Genomic DNA, 18,198 nt, shown 5'->3' on the forward strand with positions numbered 1-18,198 from the left:
CTTTCTTCTTGCCTGAGGGTACTAGGTTGGGCAATGGGGTGCTGGAGGGCTATTAGGGAACAATGTGATATTTTTGGTGGGGCTATCGTGATCTTGCAATTCCTGGACCTTTTGACATCCCCTCATTTCCTAAAGAGGAAAGCGAGGCCCCTGCTAATTCAGCTTCTTGTTGGAGAGGTCTGACTACAGCCTGAGTGGCAGAGTTGACCCGGTCCTAGGCCCATCATGAGTCCATGCCTTGGAAGTGGGCATGGACCCGGCGGGATATCCTGAGGCTAGTAGGGCTTTCTTCTGCCTCAACACTGCGAAACTCTCCGGCCCCCGCTAGCACCTGGCGGGGATAGCGGAGGCAGACGGCTTCTGAAGGAGTGAGGCGTCCGCTCTCAGCCCGGAACCTTTCTTCTCCAGTCTGTGCTGATTCCGGGAGCCGAGGCTCGGCGGGCCGGAAGTGGAGGCGGTTGGTGGGATTGGAGGGTTTCAGGGGCTTGGTGCGGGCCGCGGTTTGTGCGGGTGGACCCATTGTAGTGACCGGCGTGCCGCATCTGGTCCCTGCGCGACTGTGTTCGGCTGGTGCGTGGCGGCAGCGAAACGAACGCGGCGCGTACAGGGCGCTTGTGGCTGGGCCTATGGCCTCCTGCGCGAGCATCGACATAGAGGACGCCACGCAGCACTTACGGGACATTCTCAAGCTGGACCGGCCCGCGGGAGGTGAGCCAGGACAGCGGGGGTGGGCCCTCGACGAGGGGCAGAGGGGCGGCTCGAGCCAGGCTCGCCCTCCCGGCCTGCAGGCCCCTCCGGACCGGCTCTGCACCCTCCCGGCTGGTTGAGGGCAGACGATGGTTAGAGCGGTAAACTCCTAAGCATGTTCCCAGAAGGGCGCAGACCCCGGGGCGATCCCTCCCCACCCCAGCGCCTGGCCCTTTTGCCTCGTCCTTCAGCGTCTCGGCTGAAGGTGAGGTGAGGCTCCTTCTCTTAAGCCGCGGGGCCCCCTTGGTTTCCTGGCCCCAAAGCCTCTAGTGTTGCTGGTACTGATCTGAGTGCCCAACCCGTTTGCCGTAGTTCTGAGGCCTAGTCCGTGTTCTGTACGCTGAGTTCGGTGTCGAGACCTGGGCGCTGTGCTGAGGAGCTGTAGATCCCCTCTGCAACTTGCCCTTTCCTCTAAAATAGAGACTTTAGGCATGCTTTCTGAAACTTTTCTGGAGGAAAAGTGGCCACTCCCAATTCTGTGTCCTTTCTGGGATTAAGGCAAATCACAGACTGCATGGCTCTGATTGAATTAGGCTACAAACATCCGCAAGCTCTGGTTCCTTTCCTTTCTTTTAAACTTTATTTGGGCTTGCAGTGATACTTCAGAGCTGCTCCTGCCCTCGGGGGGCTAAGGAAGGTGTAACATAATGCTGTTGAAGGAGAGGAGTGTTTGGGTATGTTGATGGGTATAGAGTGGGTGAGGTAGGGACTGGAGAGTGCCTGAGAACAGGTCTGAGAAAGGAGACGATGTTTAGGTTTTGTAGTATGAACAGTTTAGTAGTCAGGAAGGCATTCACAAAAAAGGAAACAGCATGTGTGAAGGTACCGAAGTTTCCTGGCAGGTTCAGCGACCTGTGAAGTTGTAGTGGTTGAAAGACCAGCTGTTGATGGTGGTTTAGGTGTGCAGTGTCCAGAGCTGAGAATTGGTGTTTCTTCAGACCCTGTTCTTTATTATTATTTATTTATTTGTTTATTTATTTATTTAAATTGATTTCAGAGAGAGAGAGAGATAGAAACATCAAAGATGAGAGAGAGTCATTGATGGGCTGCCTCCTGCACACCCCCTACTGGGGATTGAGCCTGCAACCTGAACATGTGCCTTTGACCGGAATCGAACCAGGGACCATTCAGTCCACAGGCGGATGCTCTATCCACTGAGCCAAACCAGCGAGGACCCTCAGATCCTGTTCTTAAACCTGCTGGGAGGCCCAGACTGGCTGCTACTGCAGCAGGCACTGGTGCTCATGCTGGGTGGGGTTAACTACCCCCTATTTCCTGAGAAAATCCATCTGCTGCCTGGAACCACTGAGCCCTTTGCACCAGGCCTGGAGTGTGCTCCCTTTACTCATGAGCTTGGCTTGGGCCTTTCATGCTCCTCAGCTGCTGGGTAGACTAAACTCCACACAGGTTTGGTAGAGCCTGGCATGGCCAATCTTGTGCAGTTTGTTTGTCCTCATGATAGCCTTTTTGGGAGGGAGAGTGGTCAGCTTACTCCTGAGTAGCTAAAGTGGCTCTGATCCAAGTGAAGTGGCCTGGAGACTTTTTTTCTGAACTCCTTGTTTATTGATCGATGCTTGATTCTCCTGTTTGCCAAGGAGCTCTGGCTTGTCTCCTCTCATTGGAGGACCATGTCAGACCCCAGACTTTTTTTGTGCCTAGAAACTTGATGTGATCCAGAATGTGGAACCCTAGTCTCCTTGCCACCTGGGAGTTTTGGAGTGGTGTCAGAATCTAGGAGGGTGCTTGAAACTCAGTGAATGGCAAACAACTAAAATGCTGTCTTTCCTGACTCAACACACTACCCCATAGTGTCTCTCTTCTTTGTCCAGCTCTTCATGTTCATTCATCCTGAGTTTACCTGCCCAAGGTAGCTTCTTCTGAGCCATTTCTCTGTGGGGCAGGCTCCTTTCTTCCATACTTCCACATCTTATCACTCCCCTTCCATGCCTTAGGAGTCCATCCTTTCTTCTCCAACCCCTGCCACTACCTCGGTCTAGGCCCTGGTATCTCTCACCCAGATTCTCAACTATTCTGCATACTGCCTTAGAGCAATGAGCCCTCTGGCCAGTGCTGACCATGTCACCTTCCCTTTAAAAACTCTTGTGGCTCTCACCGCCACAGGGAGACTCTAAGCACCTCACCCTCATACCTGCTTCCTCTGGAGCCTTGTTTTCCCTTTATCCTTCCCATGTTTGTGTGTTCTAGCTACATTGGCTCTGATGGCAACTCTTCTATGAAATCTGTCCTGACCCTTCCCATGTCCTCCCTCACGTACACATAGTCCCTCTGTGTTGACTCACTCGGGCCTGAGTATTAATTGGCCTTAGCAGTGGTTCTCAACCTTCTGGCCCTTTAAATACAGTTCCTCATGTTGTGAGCCAACCATAAAATTATTTTCGTTGCTACTTCATAACTGTAATGTTGCTACTGTTATGAATCGTCATGTAAATATCTGATATGCAGGATGGTCTTAGGCGACCCTGTGAAAGGGTCGTTCGACCGCCAAAGGGGTCGCGACCCACAGGTTGAGAACCGCTGCCTTAGAGGATCCTTGATGGCTTGCACCCTGCTCCCAGGTAGAAGAGCCTCATGCTCATCCTTGGTCCTGGTATACATTGGGTTCACCTTAAGTGTTATGGAATGAGAGATGAACAAAGGGCCTTCCTTCCCATAGACGTGTCTCAGTTGAGTGTTGCTGAGTACCTGATGGTTCTGGAGGGAGGCCCTGCAGGAAGAGAGGCCAGTAGGCAGGTGAAACAACCTCATGATAGTGGTCCTACCTGTCCTCAGGCCCCAGTGCAGAGAGCCAGCGGCCACCTAACACCTACAATGGTGACCTCAATGGGCTCCTGGTCCCAGACCCCCTCTGCTCAGGGGATGGTACTTCAGCAAACAAGCCTGGTCTCCGGTCCAAGCCATCCATTAACCTGCAGGAGAAGCAGGTCATGTGAGTACCTGGGAGATAATAGTGGTGGTGATGGCATCTTTGAAGTGTCTGTTAGCTAAAGGCATGAGAGGTGGGGAGAGAAGGGCTAGCAGCCTCTGCTGCTCCCACACTAGATGTCCTGGGATGGAGCACTTAACCACATGGAGCTTGCCCTAGGATGAGGGGTGAGGACAAGCTCAAGGGCTTGGCCTGGATCTAAAGTTTAGGTGCCTGATTTAACATTCCCAAGGAGGGAGGTGAGCTACCGGTCTGGGGATCAGTGGACCAGAGCTGTGCACCTGGGATTGGACACCTTCCCCATGGTAGCTGTATACTCTCCACATTCCAACCCCGCCTATTGAAACTTGGGGTAAACAAGAGTTAAGTTTGTGCACCCCTCCCCGCAGCTGCCTCTCAGGAGATGACAGCTCTACCTGCATTGGGATTTTGGCCAAGGAGGTGGAGATTGTGGCCAGCAGTGACTCCAGCATCTCGAGCAAGGCACGGGGGAGCAACAAGGTACTAGGATGTTGTGGCATGTATGGTGGATGGGGCACACAGTCTCTTCCTCTCCACTGTCATGCTGCCAGTTCCTATGGGGACCACCTTAACAGGTAGTATGCCCCAGTCTTAGGAAGCCAGGGTTGGCTACCAAGTCTCTGGGAATCTGGCCCCAGGAGTTGTGATTGGGTGGCTGGGCTTGCACATGCAGCCTCTGCTGTCTGCAGGGATGCTGGGGAGCACCTAAGCTCTGGGAAAGCTGCCCCAGCCCTCAGCTTCTACGACCTTCCTCACCCTTGGTTCTCAGGTGAAAATCCAGCCTGTCGCCAAGTATGACTGGGAGCAGAAATACTACTATGGCAACCTGATTGCTGTGTCCAACTCCTTCTTGGCCTATGCCATTCGGGGTGAGTTGGGTCAAGGGAGAGGAGGGAGGTGTTCTGCCGGAAGCTCCAGAGATGCAGATTCAGTGTAAGGCCACTCAGCCCACTCAGATGTTAGGGATACAATGGAAGTCTTGTCTCTGCCAGGCCTTGGGGAGCCAAGTGGAAAAACCAAGCTTGAGATTGGTGGTAACACTGAGGCGGGCAAGGGAAGAGCTTCTCTGCTGCTGCCTGGGCCTAGACACTCACTTATGGTCAACCCCTGTCCTGATTCCAGCTGCCAACAATGGCTCAGCGATGGTGCGGGTGATCAGTGTCAGCACTTCGGAGCGGACCCTGCTCAAGGGCTTCACAGGCAGTGTGGCTGACCTGGCCTTCGCACACGTCAACTCCCCACAGTTGGCCTGCCTAGATGAGGCAGGAAACCTGTTCGTGTGGCACTTGGCTCTGGTTAATGGCAAAATTCAGTATCCTTTCCTTGGGATGGAATGGGGGGCTGAAAAAAGGTGGGCAGAGCTGGGAATGCCAGACACACTCATCATCCACTTGTCTAATCCTTAACACCCCACTTAGAGAAGAGATTTTGGTCCATATCCGGCAGCCAGAGGGTACGCCACTGAACCACTTCCGTAGGATCATCTGGTGCCCCTTCATTCCTGAGGAGAGTGAGGACTGCTGTGAGGAGGGCAGCCCAATGGTGGCCCTGTTGCATGAGGACCGGGTGAGGAGGCTGGGCATAGGGAGAGGGGGTGGATAGAGCAGCCATGGTGTGGACATGGGCTGAACACTCACCTCTCTGTACCCTCCAGGCTGAGGTGTGGAACCTGGACATGCTCCGTTCCAACCACAGCACCTGGCCCGTGGATGTCAGCCAAATCAAGCAGGGCTTCATCATGGTAAAAGGCCACAGCACAGTAAGCCTGCAACTGACTGCCTCCCTTCTCTTCCCCTTTTCTTATGTCTCTCATCTATTCCTCATACCCATAGCTGCTCAGATAGCTTTACTGGCATTCTGCCTATGGGGACACGGATCACAGAGTAACCTTTACCTGGGGAGCTCATGCCTAATGTGCACCCCATGGGTCTAGTCTTCTTTATGACCCCCCCCTCCCAGTTCTTCAGTCTTTCACACAGACGTGCAGATCCACTGTGGGTCAGGCCAGCTCACTGTCATTCTCATCTGAGATGGCCTTGCTCCCACCTCTAGTCAGGTGGTAAAGCAAGGCTCTTTGGGTTCTTCCCAGTACCTGAGTGAAGGGGCCCTCTCACCTGATGGGACTGTCCTGGCTACAGCAAGCCATGATGGCTTTGTCAAGTTCTGGCAGATCTACATTGAGGGGCAGGACGAGCCAAGGTAAGGCAGGAGCTGAGGGACCAGGAACCCCCAGGTAGGGGACTAGATCACCTACTCAGGTCCCTCATCTGCCTGCTTGCAGATGTCTGCATGAGTTGAAGCCTCATGATGGGCGGCCACTCTCCTGCCTCCTATTTTGTGACAACCACAAGAAACAGGACCCTGAGTGAGTGAGTGGGCAGGCAAGCGGGTGATGTACTGGACCTTGGGCTCCCAGCCAGTCACTCAGTGTCTTATTGCTTTGCAGGGTCCCTTTCTGGAGGTTTCTCATTACTGGTGCTGACCAGAATCAGGAGTTAAAGATGTGGTGCACAGTGTCCTGGACCTGCCTGCAGACCATTCGGTAAGCATAAGCTGGGGAGCTGGACAGGGGGTAGCAGGGTTGGGGATGTGAGTTCTTTCCACTCTCTTAGGCTCATTCATCCTGCCTTGTGACCTCCCAGTTTCTCTCCAGATATCTTCAGCTCAGTGAGTGTGCCCCCTAGCCTCAAAGTTTGCTTGGACCTCTCAGCAGAATACCTGATTCTCAGCGATGTACAACGGAAGGTAGACTGCATTGGGGACACCTCGGGCAGAGTTGGTATCATCGGGGCAGGTAGGGATATGTGGCACATCCACAGCCTTCACAGCCCCTGAGCTCAGCTGTGAATGCCCTGCCTGTGCAGGTCCTTTATGTGATGGAGCTGCTGCAGAACCAGGAAGAAGGCCGTGCCTGCTTCAGTTCCATCTCTGAATTCCTGCTCACCCACCCTGTACTGAGCTTCGGTATCCAGGTGGTGAGTCGCTGCCGGCTGCGGCACACGGAGGTGCTGCCTGCTGAGGAAGAGAATGACAGCCTCGGGGCTGGTGAGCTGCTCAGGGTCGGGACTGTATGTTGGTATGTAGGGAGTGCCAAGGCACAGAGGGCCAGGGGTTTAGTTGTCCACATTGTCCTTGCAGATGGGACCCACGGAGCTGGTGCCATGGAGTCTGCAGCCGGTGTGCTCATCAAGCTCTTCTGTGTGCATACTAAGTGAGTGTGCCCTGTCTGTGCCCCTCCTCACCCTACTGACTCTGGCCCCTTTGAGCCCTCTCCTATTCTCCTCTTCCTGAAGGGCATTGCAAGATGTGCAGATCCGCTTCCAGCCACAGCTCAACCCTGATGTGGTGGCCCCGCTCCCCACCCACACTGCCCATGAGGATTTTGGTGAGTAAGGGGTAAGAGGGAAGCAGGTTAAACTGGCCAGGGTCTGAGATCTGACTAAAGTGGCAGATTTCCCCACAGCATTTGGAGAATCTCGGCCTGAAATGGGCTCCGAGGGCCTGAGTTCAGCTACTCACGGCTCCCAGCCTGATCTCCGACGCATTGTGGAGCTACCTGCACCCGCTGACTTCCTTAGTCTGAGCAGTGAGACCAAGCCCAAGCTGATGACACCTGACGCCTTCATGACACCTAGCACCTCCTTGCAACAGGTGTGCTGGGGCTGGGGCTTGGGACTTAGGGCTTAGGGCAGGGGGACCTGGGAATCCCTACCCATAGGCCACAGCTCTTACTCTCTGCATCTCCCCAGATTGCTTCATCCCCTAGTAATAGCAGCAGTAGCAGCAGCAGCAGCAGCAGCTCCTCTCTTACAGCTGTATCTGCCATGAGCAGTACCTCAGCTGTGGACCCCTCCTTGCCCAGGTGAAGTGAGGGTCAGAGTTGGGGGATGGCGAGGGTTGGTGCCAGCTGATGCCAAGCTCTGGCCGCTTATGCCTCAGCCTTCCTGCCATCAGGCCACCTGAGGAGCTGACCTTGAGCCCCAAGCTGCAGCTGGATGGCAGTCTGACAATGAGCAGCAGCGGCGGCAGCAGCCTGCAGACAAGCCCACGCAGCCTCCTGCCCAGCCTGCTCCCAGGTCCAGCTGACAAATTAACTCCCAAAGGGCCTGGACAGGTGCGTGAGTGTGAAATGCAGGTTAGCAGGTGTATAACATCAGGAAGGTCGGAGCAGTCTTCTATAGCACCCTGTCTCCTTGTCCTGTTCTGCTTCAAGTGGCCCATATTTCCCTTGAGGTCATCTCAGCCTCCCATGTTCCCTGCAGGGCAGCTCCTCAGCCTATCCATTCCCACCTCCTCTCCTCCAGAGCTGTGGCTGTCTTTTACTGCATCCCCCTTCCCCACTGCCCCATCGCATCACTGCAAACACCAGTGCCTTGTCTCTCTGTTTCCCCCACCCCCATTTCCTTCCATCTAAGTCCCCATTTTGGCCCCTTCAGGTACCTACTGCTGCCTCTGCACTCGCCCTGGAGCTGCAGGAAGTAGAGCCCTTGGGGCTACCCCAGGCTTCCCCCAGCCGTACCCGCTCTCCTGATGTTATCTCCTCGGCGTCCACTGCCCTGTCCCAGGACATCCCTGAGATCGCATCTGAGGCCCTGTCCCGTGGCTTTGGCTCCTCTGCTCCTGAGGACCTTGAGCCAAACAGTATGGCCTCAGCTGCCTCTGCACTACATCTGCTGTCCCCACGCCCCCGGCCAGGGCCTGAGCTTGGCCCCCAGCTTAGCCTGGATGGAGGCCCGGGGGATGGGGATCGGCATAGTACCCCTTCCCTTCTGGAGGCAGCCTTGACCCAGGAGGCCACAGCCCCTGACAGTCAGGTCTGGCCAACAGCACCAGACATTACTCGGGAGACCTGCAGCAGTCTCGCAGAAAGGTGAGGAGCTTGGGAGGGGGAAAGTATACTGATGCTAAGGGTTTCAGATGGTCATCTGAGTCGGCCGTCCTCCCAGCCCTAGGAATGGCCTTCAGGAAAAGCATAAGAGCCTGGCCTTCCACCGACCACCTTATCACTTGCTGCAGCAACATGACAGCCAGGACACCAGCGCTGAACAAAGGTAGATGCCACTCGACAACCTTTCTCTCACAAGGGAAGGCCAGCAAGTGGTAGGCACTTAGGCCTCTCTCTCCCCTTTTCACAGTGACCACGATGATGAGGTGGCCAGCCTTGCCTCTGCTGCAGGGGGCTTTAGCACCAAAGTTCCCACTCCACGACTGCCTGCCAAGGACTGGAAGACTAAGGGATCCCCTCGGACCTCACCCAAGCTCAAGAGGAAGGGCAAAAAGGATGACGGGTAGGAGAGGTCCTGGGGCCAGGGGGAGGGGTGGTCCCTGGGCTGCCTGCATGACTTGGCCTGAGGTGTCTCTCGCCTATGGCAGGGATTCAGCCGTGGGATCCCGGCTCACGGAGCACCAGGTGAGTGAGCAAATACCCTTTCTACTTCTAGGATTCCTCTCTCAGGGTGGGGAAGAGTTCTGGGCCATTCCCTAGTCTAGTGTGTGGGGACAGGTGGGGTAGGCATGTGATTGTTGGTGCTACTGGCAGGTGGCAGAGCCCCCTGAGGACTGGCCAGCACTAATTTGGCAACAGCAGAGAGAGCTGGCGGAGCTGCGGCACAGCCAAGAAGAGCTGCTGCAGCGTCTGTGCACCCAGCTCGAAGGCCTGCAGAGCACCGTCACAGGCCACGTGGAACGTGCCCTCGAGTCTCGGCACGAACAGGAGCGTATCCTTGTGGGCAGTGACCTGGCATGGCAGAGGGATAGGGGCAGCTGCAGCATTCTTAGACCTAGAAGGGAAACGGGACCTGCTCCAGGCCTGTTCCTTAACTACAGTACAGAGCGGCGGCTGGAGCGGGCACTGGCCGAGGGGCAGCAACGGGGTGGGCAGCTGCAGGAACAGCTGACACAACAGCTGTCCCAGGCACTGTCTTCAGCTGTGGCCGGGCGACTGGAGCGGAGCATACGGGATGAGATCAAGAAGACGGTGCCACCATGTGAGTTTTGCATGGAGACTTCTGGATGGGCTGGATGGGAGTGGGCCCCCCACCTGTCAAGCTTCTTCTCATGGCTCCACCTCTCCCTCCGCACCCTGCCCCAGGTGTCTCTAGGAGTCTGGAGCCTGTGGCAGGCCAACTGAACACCTCAGTGGCCACCAAGCTCACGGCTGTGGAGGGTAGCATGAAAGAGAATATCTCCAAGCTGCTGAAGTCCAAGGTGCTAAAGGGTCAAAGATGAAGGAGGTTGGTGGTTGGTGGGGTTGGTCAGGCTTTTGGTTCGACCCGGCCCCTCCCTCTACCCCCAGAACTTGACAGATGCCATCGCCCGAGCAGCTGCAGACACGTTACAGGGGCCCATGCAGGCCGCCTACCGTGAAGCCTTCCAGAGTGTGGTGCTGCCTGCCTTTGAGAAGAGCTGCCAGGCTATGTTCCAGCAGATCAATGATAGTTTCCGACTGGGCACACAGGAATGTGAGTGGAGTCATATGCTCCAAGGTGGAGGAGGGGCTATCCTCTTCTTCCCCATCACTCTCATGGCCCCCCTGGTCAACTTTCAGACTTGCAACAGCTAGAGAGCCACATGAAGAGCCGGAAGGTGCGAGAGCAGGAGGCGAGGGAGCCTGTATTAGCTCAGCTGCGGGGCCTGGTCAGCACACTGCAGGGCGCCACTGAGCAGATGGCAGCCACTGTGTCCAGCAGTGTTCGGGCTGAAGTGCAGCACCAGCTGCATGTGGCTGTGGGCAGGTGTGTGGGTAGGGTCCTGGGCAAGGTGGTAGGTTTGGAAAGGGCCACACCAGACACCCTACTTCATCTCCCTCATTTCCCTTTGCAGCCTGCAGGAGTCCATTCTAGCACAGGTACAGCGCATTGTTAAGGGTGAGGTGAGTGTGGCACTCAAGGAGCAGCAGGCCGCCGTCACCTCTAGCATCATGCAGGCCATGCGCTCAGCTGCTGGCACACCTGTCCCTACTACCCACCTCGACTGCCAGGCCCAGCAAGCCCATATCCTGCAGCTGCTGCAGCAGGGCCACCTCAATCAGGCCTTCCAGCAGGTATGCCAGGCGTTAGGCCCAGCTAAGGCTCAAGTGTCTCCTGACAAGGCCCACACACTAAATGCTATTCTCTATGCAGGCCCTGACAGCTGCTGACCTGAACCTGGTGCTATATGTTTGTGAAACTGTGGACCCGGGCCAGGTTTTTGGGCAGCCACCCTGCCCACTCTCCCAGCCTGTGCTCCTTTCCCTCATCCAGCAGCTGGCCTCTGACCTTGGCACTCGAACTGACCTCAAGCTAAGGTGAGTGGGCGCAGTTGGACCAGGAGATGGACCAGGAGATGGGCTCAGGTGGTGGTGGGGGAACAGTTCAAAGCAGAGACTCCAGCTCTAGCCTGACTCCCTCCCTAATTCTCTCCACCAGTTCCCTTTGCCTCCACCCATCTCGGGCCTGGAGGGTTCCTTTGTTAGGCATCCCTGTCGCCTCAGTGCCACCAGGGGGCGCTCCCATCTGCCGGAGCTCACCTGTAACCTGTACCTTTCCTCTGTCCTCAGCTACTTGGAAGAGGCTGTGATGCATCTGGACCACAGTGACCCTGTCACTCGGGACCACATGGGCTCCGTCATGGCCCAGGTGCGCCAGAAGCTCTTCCAGTTCCTGCAGGCCGAACCACACAACTCACTCAGCAAAGTGGCCCGGCGTCTCAGCCTCATGTTGCATGGCCTTGTGACCCCCAGCCTCCCTTAGCTAAGCCTGCTGTGCCCTGGGGTGGGGTGGCACTGAAGGCCAGTAGACGGGCCTAGGCCAAAGCAGGGTCATGTCTGCTCTTTACCTGCTCAGGCTTCCACCTCTGCACCTCTGAGGTGGTTGAGGGGGTGAGCACTGGCTGTGGTCTACTGGTTATGGTAGCCAGCAGGTTTAGGCTGGGCCCAGGTGGGTATTGTGCCTTCTTGGGTTCTGCCATGCCTGGAGCATGACCCCCCGAGATTGTGACACCACTTGAGTTGAATTTTCCATGTTCGTTTTTACCTCTGTTTTGGATCTTTTTGTTTTTGAAAAACATTAAGGAATTCAATTAAATGCTTTTGGAATAAAATGGAATATGTGTGCTTTTGGTGTGTCTTTGGAGTGACTTTGATAACTGCTCTCTATTCCCTGGCCTCTCTTCTCCTTTTGTAGAGCTCTGTCAAGGCCAACCCACTCCATGGTCCTGGCCACCCACCCTCATCGGCTTTCCTACATCTTCCCTCTCCATCCCTGGGCCAAGGGCCCTGGGCTCAGCTTAGCCAGCAGTGATCCCCTGGGCTCTTATCTCTAGGGTCCCTCTTTGTCAACTTGCCTACTGGTGGTGGGGCTGCCTGCTGGCTTTGAAGCCCCGCCCCCAGCTCCCATCCAATCACAGTCCCTCCTTCCGGAGGCTGGGCTGAAGGGCTGTACTCCTAGCGGAGCTGCTAGTTCTGGCACTAGCTCCCAGCCGGGGATGATGCTCTGCTGCTGCTGTCACCACTGCCAGCCACTGCCCTGTGCAGTGGGGCTGTTGCTGCTGCTGCTGTTACCACCACTCGGTGAGTGCAGGCGTACTAGACCTGGGCCTTACACCCTCTCCTCAGGCTGGGTTTAGGGTGTGTGGGAGCTGGGGCACAGCCTTCCTGAGCGCTGGGAGCCAGTGTGGCAAGGAGGTGCAAGGGCTCCATGGAGGGAATAATGTGTACCCGTGTCCTTAGAACTGAAAGTGAGGGGTGTGAACTGAGCCCTGGTTGTGGGGGAAGGACCTCAAAATTTCACAGCCCCCATTCTGATAAAGGGAAGACATCGCCTTTGGTGAGACTTTAGACCAGCTTTGGGGTCCTCTGAGGTCTTCTGTTAGGATCTGGCCTGGATCCTGACACCCTCTATCCTGCCCTACCTGTCTGAAATACTTGTTTTGGATGGGGTGGGAAAGCCAAGCAAAGTTTGTCTAAACTGCAGAGAGACTGGATGGTGCTGGGGAGGAGAAGTGTGGCCCTGGACCCTGCCCCCCTTTACCTTGTCCTGGCTCCTTCACTCGGATCATCTTTACCCGACTTGGGGCTGCAGAAGCCCCAGAAGCTCAGAGGAAGAGCTGACCCCTGGGATGTGAGGACACTACCCTGCCTTGCTCCACATTGACTCTGTTCAGTCCCACCTAGAACAGAGCCCAGGCAGGTGATCCCAGATGTGCCCCTCATTTCCCCGGGGTACCTCTTTCACGCTGAGTCATGTCCCCAGAGCTTGCCAGAGTAAATAAGCCCCTGGGAGTTGGGAGGTGGGCCAGTTCATCCTATCAACTATTTTCCACCCCTAACCCCAGTCCTTTTATCTCCACTGGAAGCAGCTGCCATGGGCCAAAGCCGCTGTGACATATACCAGGGCTTCGCCAAGTGTCTCATCCGCTTGGGGGATGGCATGGGTCATGGAGGCGAGCTGGAGACCATCTGCAGGTAAGAGCAGGTGCACGGACAGCAGCCTGACCCTCTCTACTCTACGTGCCTGAACCTCTTCCCATTCCAAAGCCTCCTTGTCCCACCTAACTCCCCTCATCCCGTGCCCTGAACAGGTCTTGGAATGACTTCCACACCTGCGCCTCTCAAGTTCTGTCGGGTTGCCCGAAGGAGGCGGCTGCTGTGTGGGAGTCACTACAGCAAGAAGCTCGTCGGACCCCGCACCCAGATAACTTGCACACTCTGTGTGGCAGCCCTGTGCACGTCTGGGAGCATGGTGCAGGCCCCGAGACCAACCAGGAGACACTGAGGGGGACAGCACCTGCCCAAACCCCAGCCCCTGCTCCCCTGCTGCTGGCGGCTGCTCTGGCATTTGTTTGCCTCCTGGGGCCTCTGGCCTAGCCATTGGGGTCAAGTAGCAGTGCCCCTGCTGCCACCCCAGCTCTGGTAGCTGTCCTCGAAGCTCTGTAAGGTGCATTCAGCTTTCATTAAAGGTATTTATATTTGTACTGAGCTCCTTTCTTTCTTCTGGCTGCTCACTGCTTTACTGAGACGGAGGCCTCCAGAAGCTGATCCCCAAGACAGAATGGGCAGGGCCCAAGGCTGCCACAGGGGACTCCATCTTCCTCCTTGCAAACACTCATTTCCCAGGGGCAGTGCCGAGCTTTCCATTACGTGCAGGTTCCAGGACCTCTAGTGGTCTGTCCTCCCAGGTTGGTATTCCTAGCCCTACCTGGCCCCCAGAGACCCTGTGAGCTGGTGGAGTGTCTCATCCTACTCCCCACCCTGGCTATCCCCGCCCCCCAGGTTCATTCTAGCCTCCAGACTCCTGAACATCTCATCTCCTCTGCTGAACCTTAGCCTTTAAGACGACTCAAACTAAGTGCTCTGTCCTGTCCCTCTCTGGGGTCCTGTCCATCTGAGGGGAGCCTGTTTCAGAAGGTGGGGAGCCCCTGTTGGAATTTACATTCAGTTCCCCAAGGTGACCTGGAGCTGCTGAAACTGGAGTCACAATGAGGGTTCCCCTGGCCTCTGCTCTCCACAAACTTGTTCTTTGAGAAGAGGTGTACAGCGTGAAATCAAAACAATCCCCGAAGGCATTCTGGAAGCACAGAATGGGAGTGTGGTGTGAGGTGCCCCTGTTCATCCTGGAGGAGAGGAAGAGCAAGATTCAGCATGGGCACATTCTGAGGGAAGGAGGGGTCTCAGAGAGGGTGAGATCCTCTTTTGTTCAGTTGCCTACCACCAGCACCAGGACCCTATTCCAAACCACCACCCCACAGTGGGCACGGCATGGCGTTCTCAGTGGCTTCTACTTTCACTCCCTCCGCTTTATTCTCCATTATCTATATTGAAAAACTGATTCTGCTGTTAAGCTCCTTCTCATTGTCTAGGAGGCCCTACATAAGCCAGCTCTGCCCACAGTTTATCAGTCTACTCCAACTCTCTTCTGTAGCAGCACAGAGGAGAGGAGTGATCTACCGATCCAGCCTCTGGGGTCAGGGGAGGCTTCAGAGAAGGAGCATGATAGGGGCAATAGGAGGTAAGGATGGAGGCTTACAAGTGGTGGAGGAGAGGTGGGGCTGGTTTGGAGAGGGCATCACAAGAGGGGCCCAAAAGAATCAGTTGGGAGGGAGAGAGAGATGGGCGGGAACCCATATCTAGGCAGGCCAGATTTACACTAAAGCCCATCCTGGGAGCTGTGCCCTCAGGACAGAATCAGGCCTGAGAGGACCCTCGCAGAGGCTCCAGAGTGACAAGTGCTTCCAAAGACCTCCACCCACATATGTAGGAGTCCTATTTCAATCCATGCTTCCCATTCCGATTAGGTCAGGTGCTTCCATTAACTCCCTCTCTGCCCTATCTTTGCTCCTGTTCATTTTCCTGTACTTTCATCCCCACTTCTCTCCCCACCAGCACTACCCACCTTCTATCACCTGAAGGAGAAAGTTCAGAAAAACAACACTCCCAGATCTGCCCCTCTTTGACCACCAGCATTTTCCAGAAGGAAAGACCATACTTTTATTCCTCTGGGTCTTTGTACATCTATTCTCTGTATCCTTCCCCATTTTCTCCTGGTGAATTTCTTTCTTGTTCAGCAACACCTCCTCCAGGAAATATTTTCTACCCTGACTCCAAACTGAATCAGCAGCCTCCTACAGGTCCACATAGCTCGCGGGCCCTCGTCTATCTCAGTACTGATAACAGCACTAGCTTATTACTGTCTGGGTCTGGGTCAGAATTCCTGTCTATGTACTCCCCAAGGGTCCTCTTTGTATCTCTACTACCCCATCTAGGGCTGGGTGTAAAGAATATACTTGTGGGAGGTGTGGAATGAAAGATAGAATCTCTAAGTCCAGCATAGGAAATGTTAACAGTCAGCAAGCGCTTGGGCTGAGAATGTCTGGGCATACTGTCAGAAGGGATGGTGCTGGGGCTCCAGACCCCAAAAGTCTTCCCAGAGCCACTCTTGATAGCAGGGGCTGACTGCTCTGGCAAGCCACAGCAGGGATTACCATCCTCCTGCTGTGACCTACTTTCGCCTGGTGTTTGCTCCCTAAATCCTTGCTCTTCCCTGGAATTGAGTGACCTGGAGTGTGTGTATGGGTTTGATGGTGGGGACAGAATCTGCTCTCTGGCTAAGGGCTTAAGAGCTTTGTGTATTTTATCCCAAAGCTGGAGGAGAGAGGTAAGCTGATAGCCATACAGACTGGACCCTGGATACAGCCGCCCAGGCCAGAGCATCATGGGGCAGTGTTTCTCACATTGGCAGCTCTGCAGACATGGAGCAGCCCTAGTGGTTAGAACATCGGCCTGCCAACTGAAGGGTTGCGGGTTCGATTCCAGTCAAGGGCACATACCTCAGTTGTAAGCTCCATCACTGGCAACCAGTTGATGTTCAATTCCCTGTGTCTCTCTTACATCCATATTTCTCTCTCTGTCTCGCCCTCTCCTTTGCATTCTCTAAAAAATTAATTGAAAAAATATCCTTGGGTGAGGATTAACAAAAAAAGTTCATAATTCCCTACTAAATTAAACAGACAAAATGATATTTATTGGTGTTAATTCACTTTCAGGTTTAAAGTATAACATTAGCTTATATCAGTGATTTTCAACCTTTTTCATCTCGTGACACAATGTAATCACTAAAATTCTTCAGCACACCAAAAAATATATTTTTTTCCACTCTGCCAAAAAAATTGTTATAGCCTGGCCAGGTGTGGTTTAGTGGTTGAGCATTGACCTAAGAACCAGGAGGTCATAGTTTGATTCCAGGTCAGGGCACAAGCTTGGGTTTTAGGCTCCATTCCTGGCAGGGAGTATGCAGGAGGCAGCCAGTTAATGATTCTCTCTCATCATTGATGTTTTTATCTCTCTGAAATCAATTTTAAAAATTAAAAAATTGGTATACTTTTGATTCATTCACATCAGACAGCTACTGTGTTGGCTGTTGTCATTTTTTTTTATTTGAAAATTTAAGGGAAAAGAGGTCAGTGCTCCTGGCTAAATAGTCAGGTATTGCATGTTTTAAAAATTCTTGCAGCACTGGTTGAAAATTGCTGGCTTGTCCAGCTGGCATGGCTCAGTGGTTGAGCATCGACCTATGAACCAGCAGTCCACGGTTCAATTCCCTCTCAGGGCACATGCCCGGGTTGCGGGCTCGATCCCCAGTGTGGGGTGTGCAGGAGGCAGCCAATCAATGATTCTCTCTCATTATTAATCTATCTCTCTCCCTCTCTGAAATCAATAAAAATATTTTTTTAAAAAGAAAATTCTGGCTTATGTAGTCCATTAAAGACAGTTCCATGTGCAAAGTAAGTGTTCATTCAATAAAGACTTGTTGAATAAATGAACGGACTGAAATTAGGAAGATGGATGGAGATTACAATCCTTTTATTACCTGCAGCATCTATTCCCCAGCCCTCTGCAATTTGGGTTGTTTGTAAAGTATTTAAACAATTAAACAATTCTGATCCTATAGACAAGTAACTGTGAATAAGTTGCAGTCTTAGGATTCACTTAAATTCAATAACAACAACAAAAATGAAAACAAAAAATATGTTATCCTAAGTTGGCCCAAGACTAAAGACCAATCCTCAAGTTAACCATTTGCAACTCCTCTGAGATGGAGGCCAAATTTAACACATCTGAATGCCTGATTTATTTTAACTGCAGTTTTCAAAAATAGATTTAATATAATTTATTTTTTTTTTTAAATATATTTTATTGATTTTTCAGAAACCTGTTGAAACGCATTATGTCCCCAACCTTGTATGACAGAGCACCCTCCTCTCTAACCAGAAACTTGACACCGGGGATGTGCCCGCAACCCAGGTACATGCCCTTGACCGGAATCGAACCTGGGACCTTTCAGTCCACAGGCCGACGCTCTATCCACTGAGCCAAACCGGTTTCGGCAGATTTAATATAATTTAAATTGATCCTTTGCGGAGTTCCAGCGGCACTTCCAGAAACCTGTTGAAACGCATTATGTCCCCAACCTTGTATGACAGAGCACCCTCCTCTCTAACCAGAAACTTGAAACTTTCTCCCTACGCAGTTCCTCCTTTTCCTTTGTTTTCAAATTAATCTTTTTAATTTTTCAGTTATAGTTGACATTAAATATTAATGTATATTAGTTCCAGGTGTACCTCCTTTTTCTATAACAGGTTCCTCTCGCGGCCTACGAACTTCTTTGAACAAGTTAGACATCCCCCGCCCCCTAGAGAGACCATCCTGGCCCTGAAGGCGTTGATTGGCAGGCCACGCTCGGAGCGCCTCCAACCGCGTAGCCGGCCCTCCCGAGGACCCGCCCCCGGCCCCGCCCCGCCCGCCCCCTAGGCGGCCCGGGTTTGTTTTGGCGTCAAGCGCGCTCTGTGATGACGCCACGACGCTAACGCCTGAGGATGGCGGCGGCGGCGGCGGCCGTGGCCGCGGCCCCGAGAGGGTTAGCACAGCCGCCAAGACACCGAAGAGCCCGCCGCCCCCGCGAGGTGAGGCGGCCCGGCCCAGGGCTACGGCCCAACGGGCGGGAGGGCCTGAC

General features: G+C 54.0%; 3 protein-coding genes across 8 annotated transcripts in view; all 3 read left to right on the plus strand.

The window, feature by feature from the left end:
• The window catches only part of PSKH1 (protein serine kinase H1), a 287,836-nt gene that overhangs the window by 248,010 nt on the left and 21,628 nt on the right, over nucleotides 1–18,198 (plus strand). Inside the window, exon 1 of one of the 2 annotated variants that reach the window (XM_006099443.3) lies at nucleotides 18,036–18,148. The exons of the other annotated variant lie outside the window; for it this stretch is intronic. The gene's annotated coding sequence lies outside the window, so the exon portion shown is untranslated. Of the gene's footprint in view, nucleotides 1–18,035; nucleotides 18,149–18,198 lie in introns of those variants that run through there. 2 annotated transcript variants of the gene reach the window in all.
• Nucleotides 402–11,796, plus strand: EDC4 (enhancer of mRNA decapping 4). Of its 5 annotated transcripts, none has more exons than XM_006099440.3 (29): nucleotides 402–708; nucleotides 3,538–3,694; nucleotides 4,081–4,192; nucleotides 4,482–4,581; nucleotides 4,835–5,024; nucleotides 5,131–5,278; nucleotides 5,367–5,471; nucleotides 5,802–5,911; nucleotides 5,994–6,077; nucleotides 6,159–6,254; nucleotides 6,355–6,457; nucleotides 6,577–6,757; nucleotides 6,851–6,923; nucleotides 7,006–7,097; nucleotides 7,176–7,363; nucleotides 7,462–7,574; nucleotides 7,667–7,826; nucleotides 8,149–8,582; nucleotides 8,659–8,763; nucleotides 8,848–9,000; nucleotides 9,086–9,122; nucleotides 9,252–9,429; nucleotides 9,544–9,699; nucleotides 9,804–9,919; nucleotides 10,008–10,173; nucleotides 10,260–10,446; nucleotides 10,535–10,754; nucleotides 10,834–10,997; nucleotides 11,250–11,796. In XM_006099440.3, exons 1-29 carry the CDS (start codon nucleotides 627–629, stop codon nucleotides 11,440–11,442), a joined length of 4,203 nt encoding a protein of 1,400 aa, XP_006099502.1. In that variant the 5' UTR covers nucleotides 402–626; the 3' UTR covers nucleotides 11,443–11,796. The 5 variants fall into 5 exon arrangements, with proteins under 5 accessions (XP_006099502.1, XP_023618886.1, XP_023618884.1 ...); XM_006099441.3 differs by having other exon boundaries at nucleotides 489–708; nucleotides 7,164–7,363; XM_023763116.1 differs by having other exon boundaries at nucleotides 488–708; nucleotides 7,164–7,363; nucleotides 9,252–9,699.
• NRN1L (neuritin 1 like) lies at nucleotides 11,942–13,663 on the plus strand. The gene is made up of 3 exons (XM_014464964.2): nucleotides 11,942–12,260; nucleotides 13,049–13,154; nucleotides 13,271–13,663. Exons 1-3 carry the CDS (start codon nucleotides 12,176–12,178, stop codon nucleotides 13,554–13,556), a joined length of 477 nt encoding a protein of 158 aa, XP_014320450.1. The 5' UTR covers nucleotides 11,942–12,175; the 3' UTR covers nucleotides 13,557–13,663.

This window comes from Myotis lucifugus, unplaced genomic scaffold (assembly GCF_000147115.1).
Source record: "Myotis lucifugus unplaced genomic scaffold, Myoluc2.0 scaffold_274, whole genome shotgun sequence".
NCBI lineage: Eukaryota > Metazoa > Chordata > Mammalia > Chiroptera > Vespertilionidae > Myotis > Myotis lucifugus.

Excerpts from the sequence above, each read along its gene's own strand:
- EDC4 (XM_023763116.1), top strand. The coding sequence starts at position 627 with ATGGCCTCCTGCGCGAGCATCGACATAGAGGACGCCACGCAGCACTTA. Across the intron at positions 6,458-6,576 it reads TCAGCGATGTACAACGGAAG|GTCCTTTATGTGATGGAGCT; the intron begins GTAGACTGCATT and ends CTGCCTGTGCAG. Across the intron at positions 9,700-9,803 it reads CAAGAAGACGGTGCCACCAT|GTGTCTCTAGGAGTCTGGAG; the intron begins GTGAGTTTTGCA and ends ACCCTGCCCCAG.
- NRN1L (XM_014464964.2), top strand. The coding sequence starts at position 12,176 with ATGATGCTCTGCTGCTGCTGTCACCACTGCCAGCCACTGCCCTGTGCA. Across the intron at positions 12,261-13,048 it reads GCTGCTGTTACCACCACTCG|CTGCCATGGGCCAAAGCCGC; the intron begins GTGAGTGCAGGC and ends CACTGGAAGCAG. Across the intron at positions 13,155-13,270 it reads GAGCTGGAGACCATCTGCAG|GTCTTGGAATGACTTCCACA; the intron begins GTAAGAGCAGGT and ends TGCCCTGAACAG.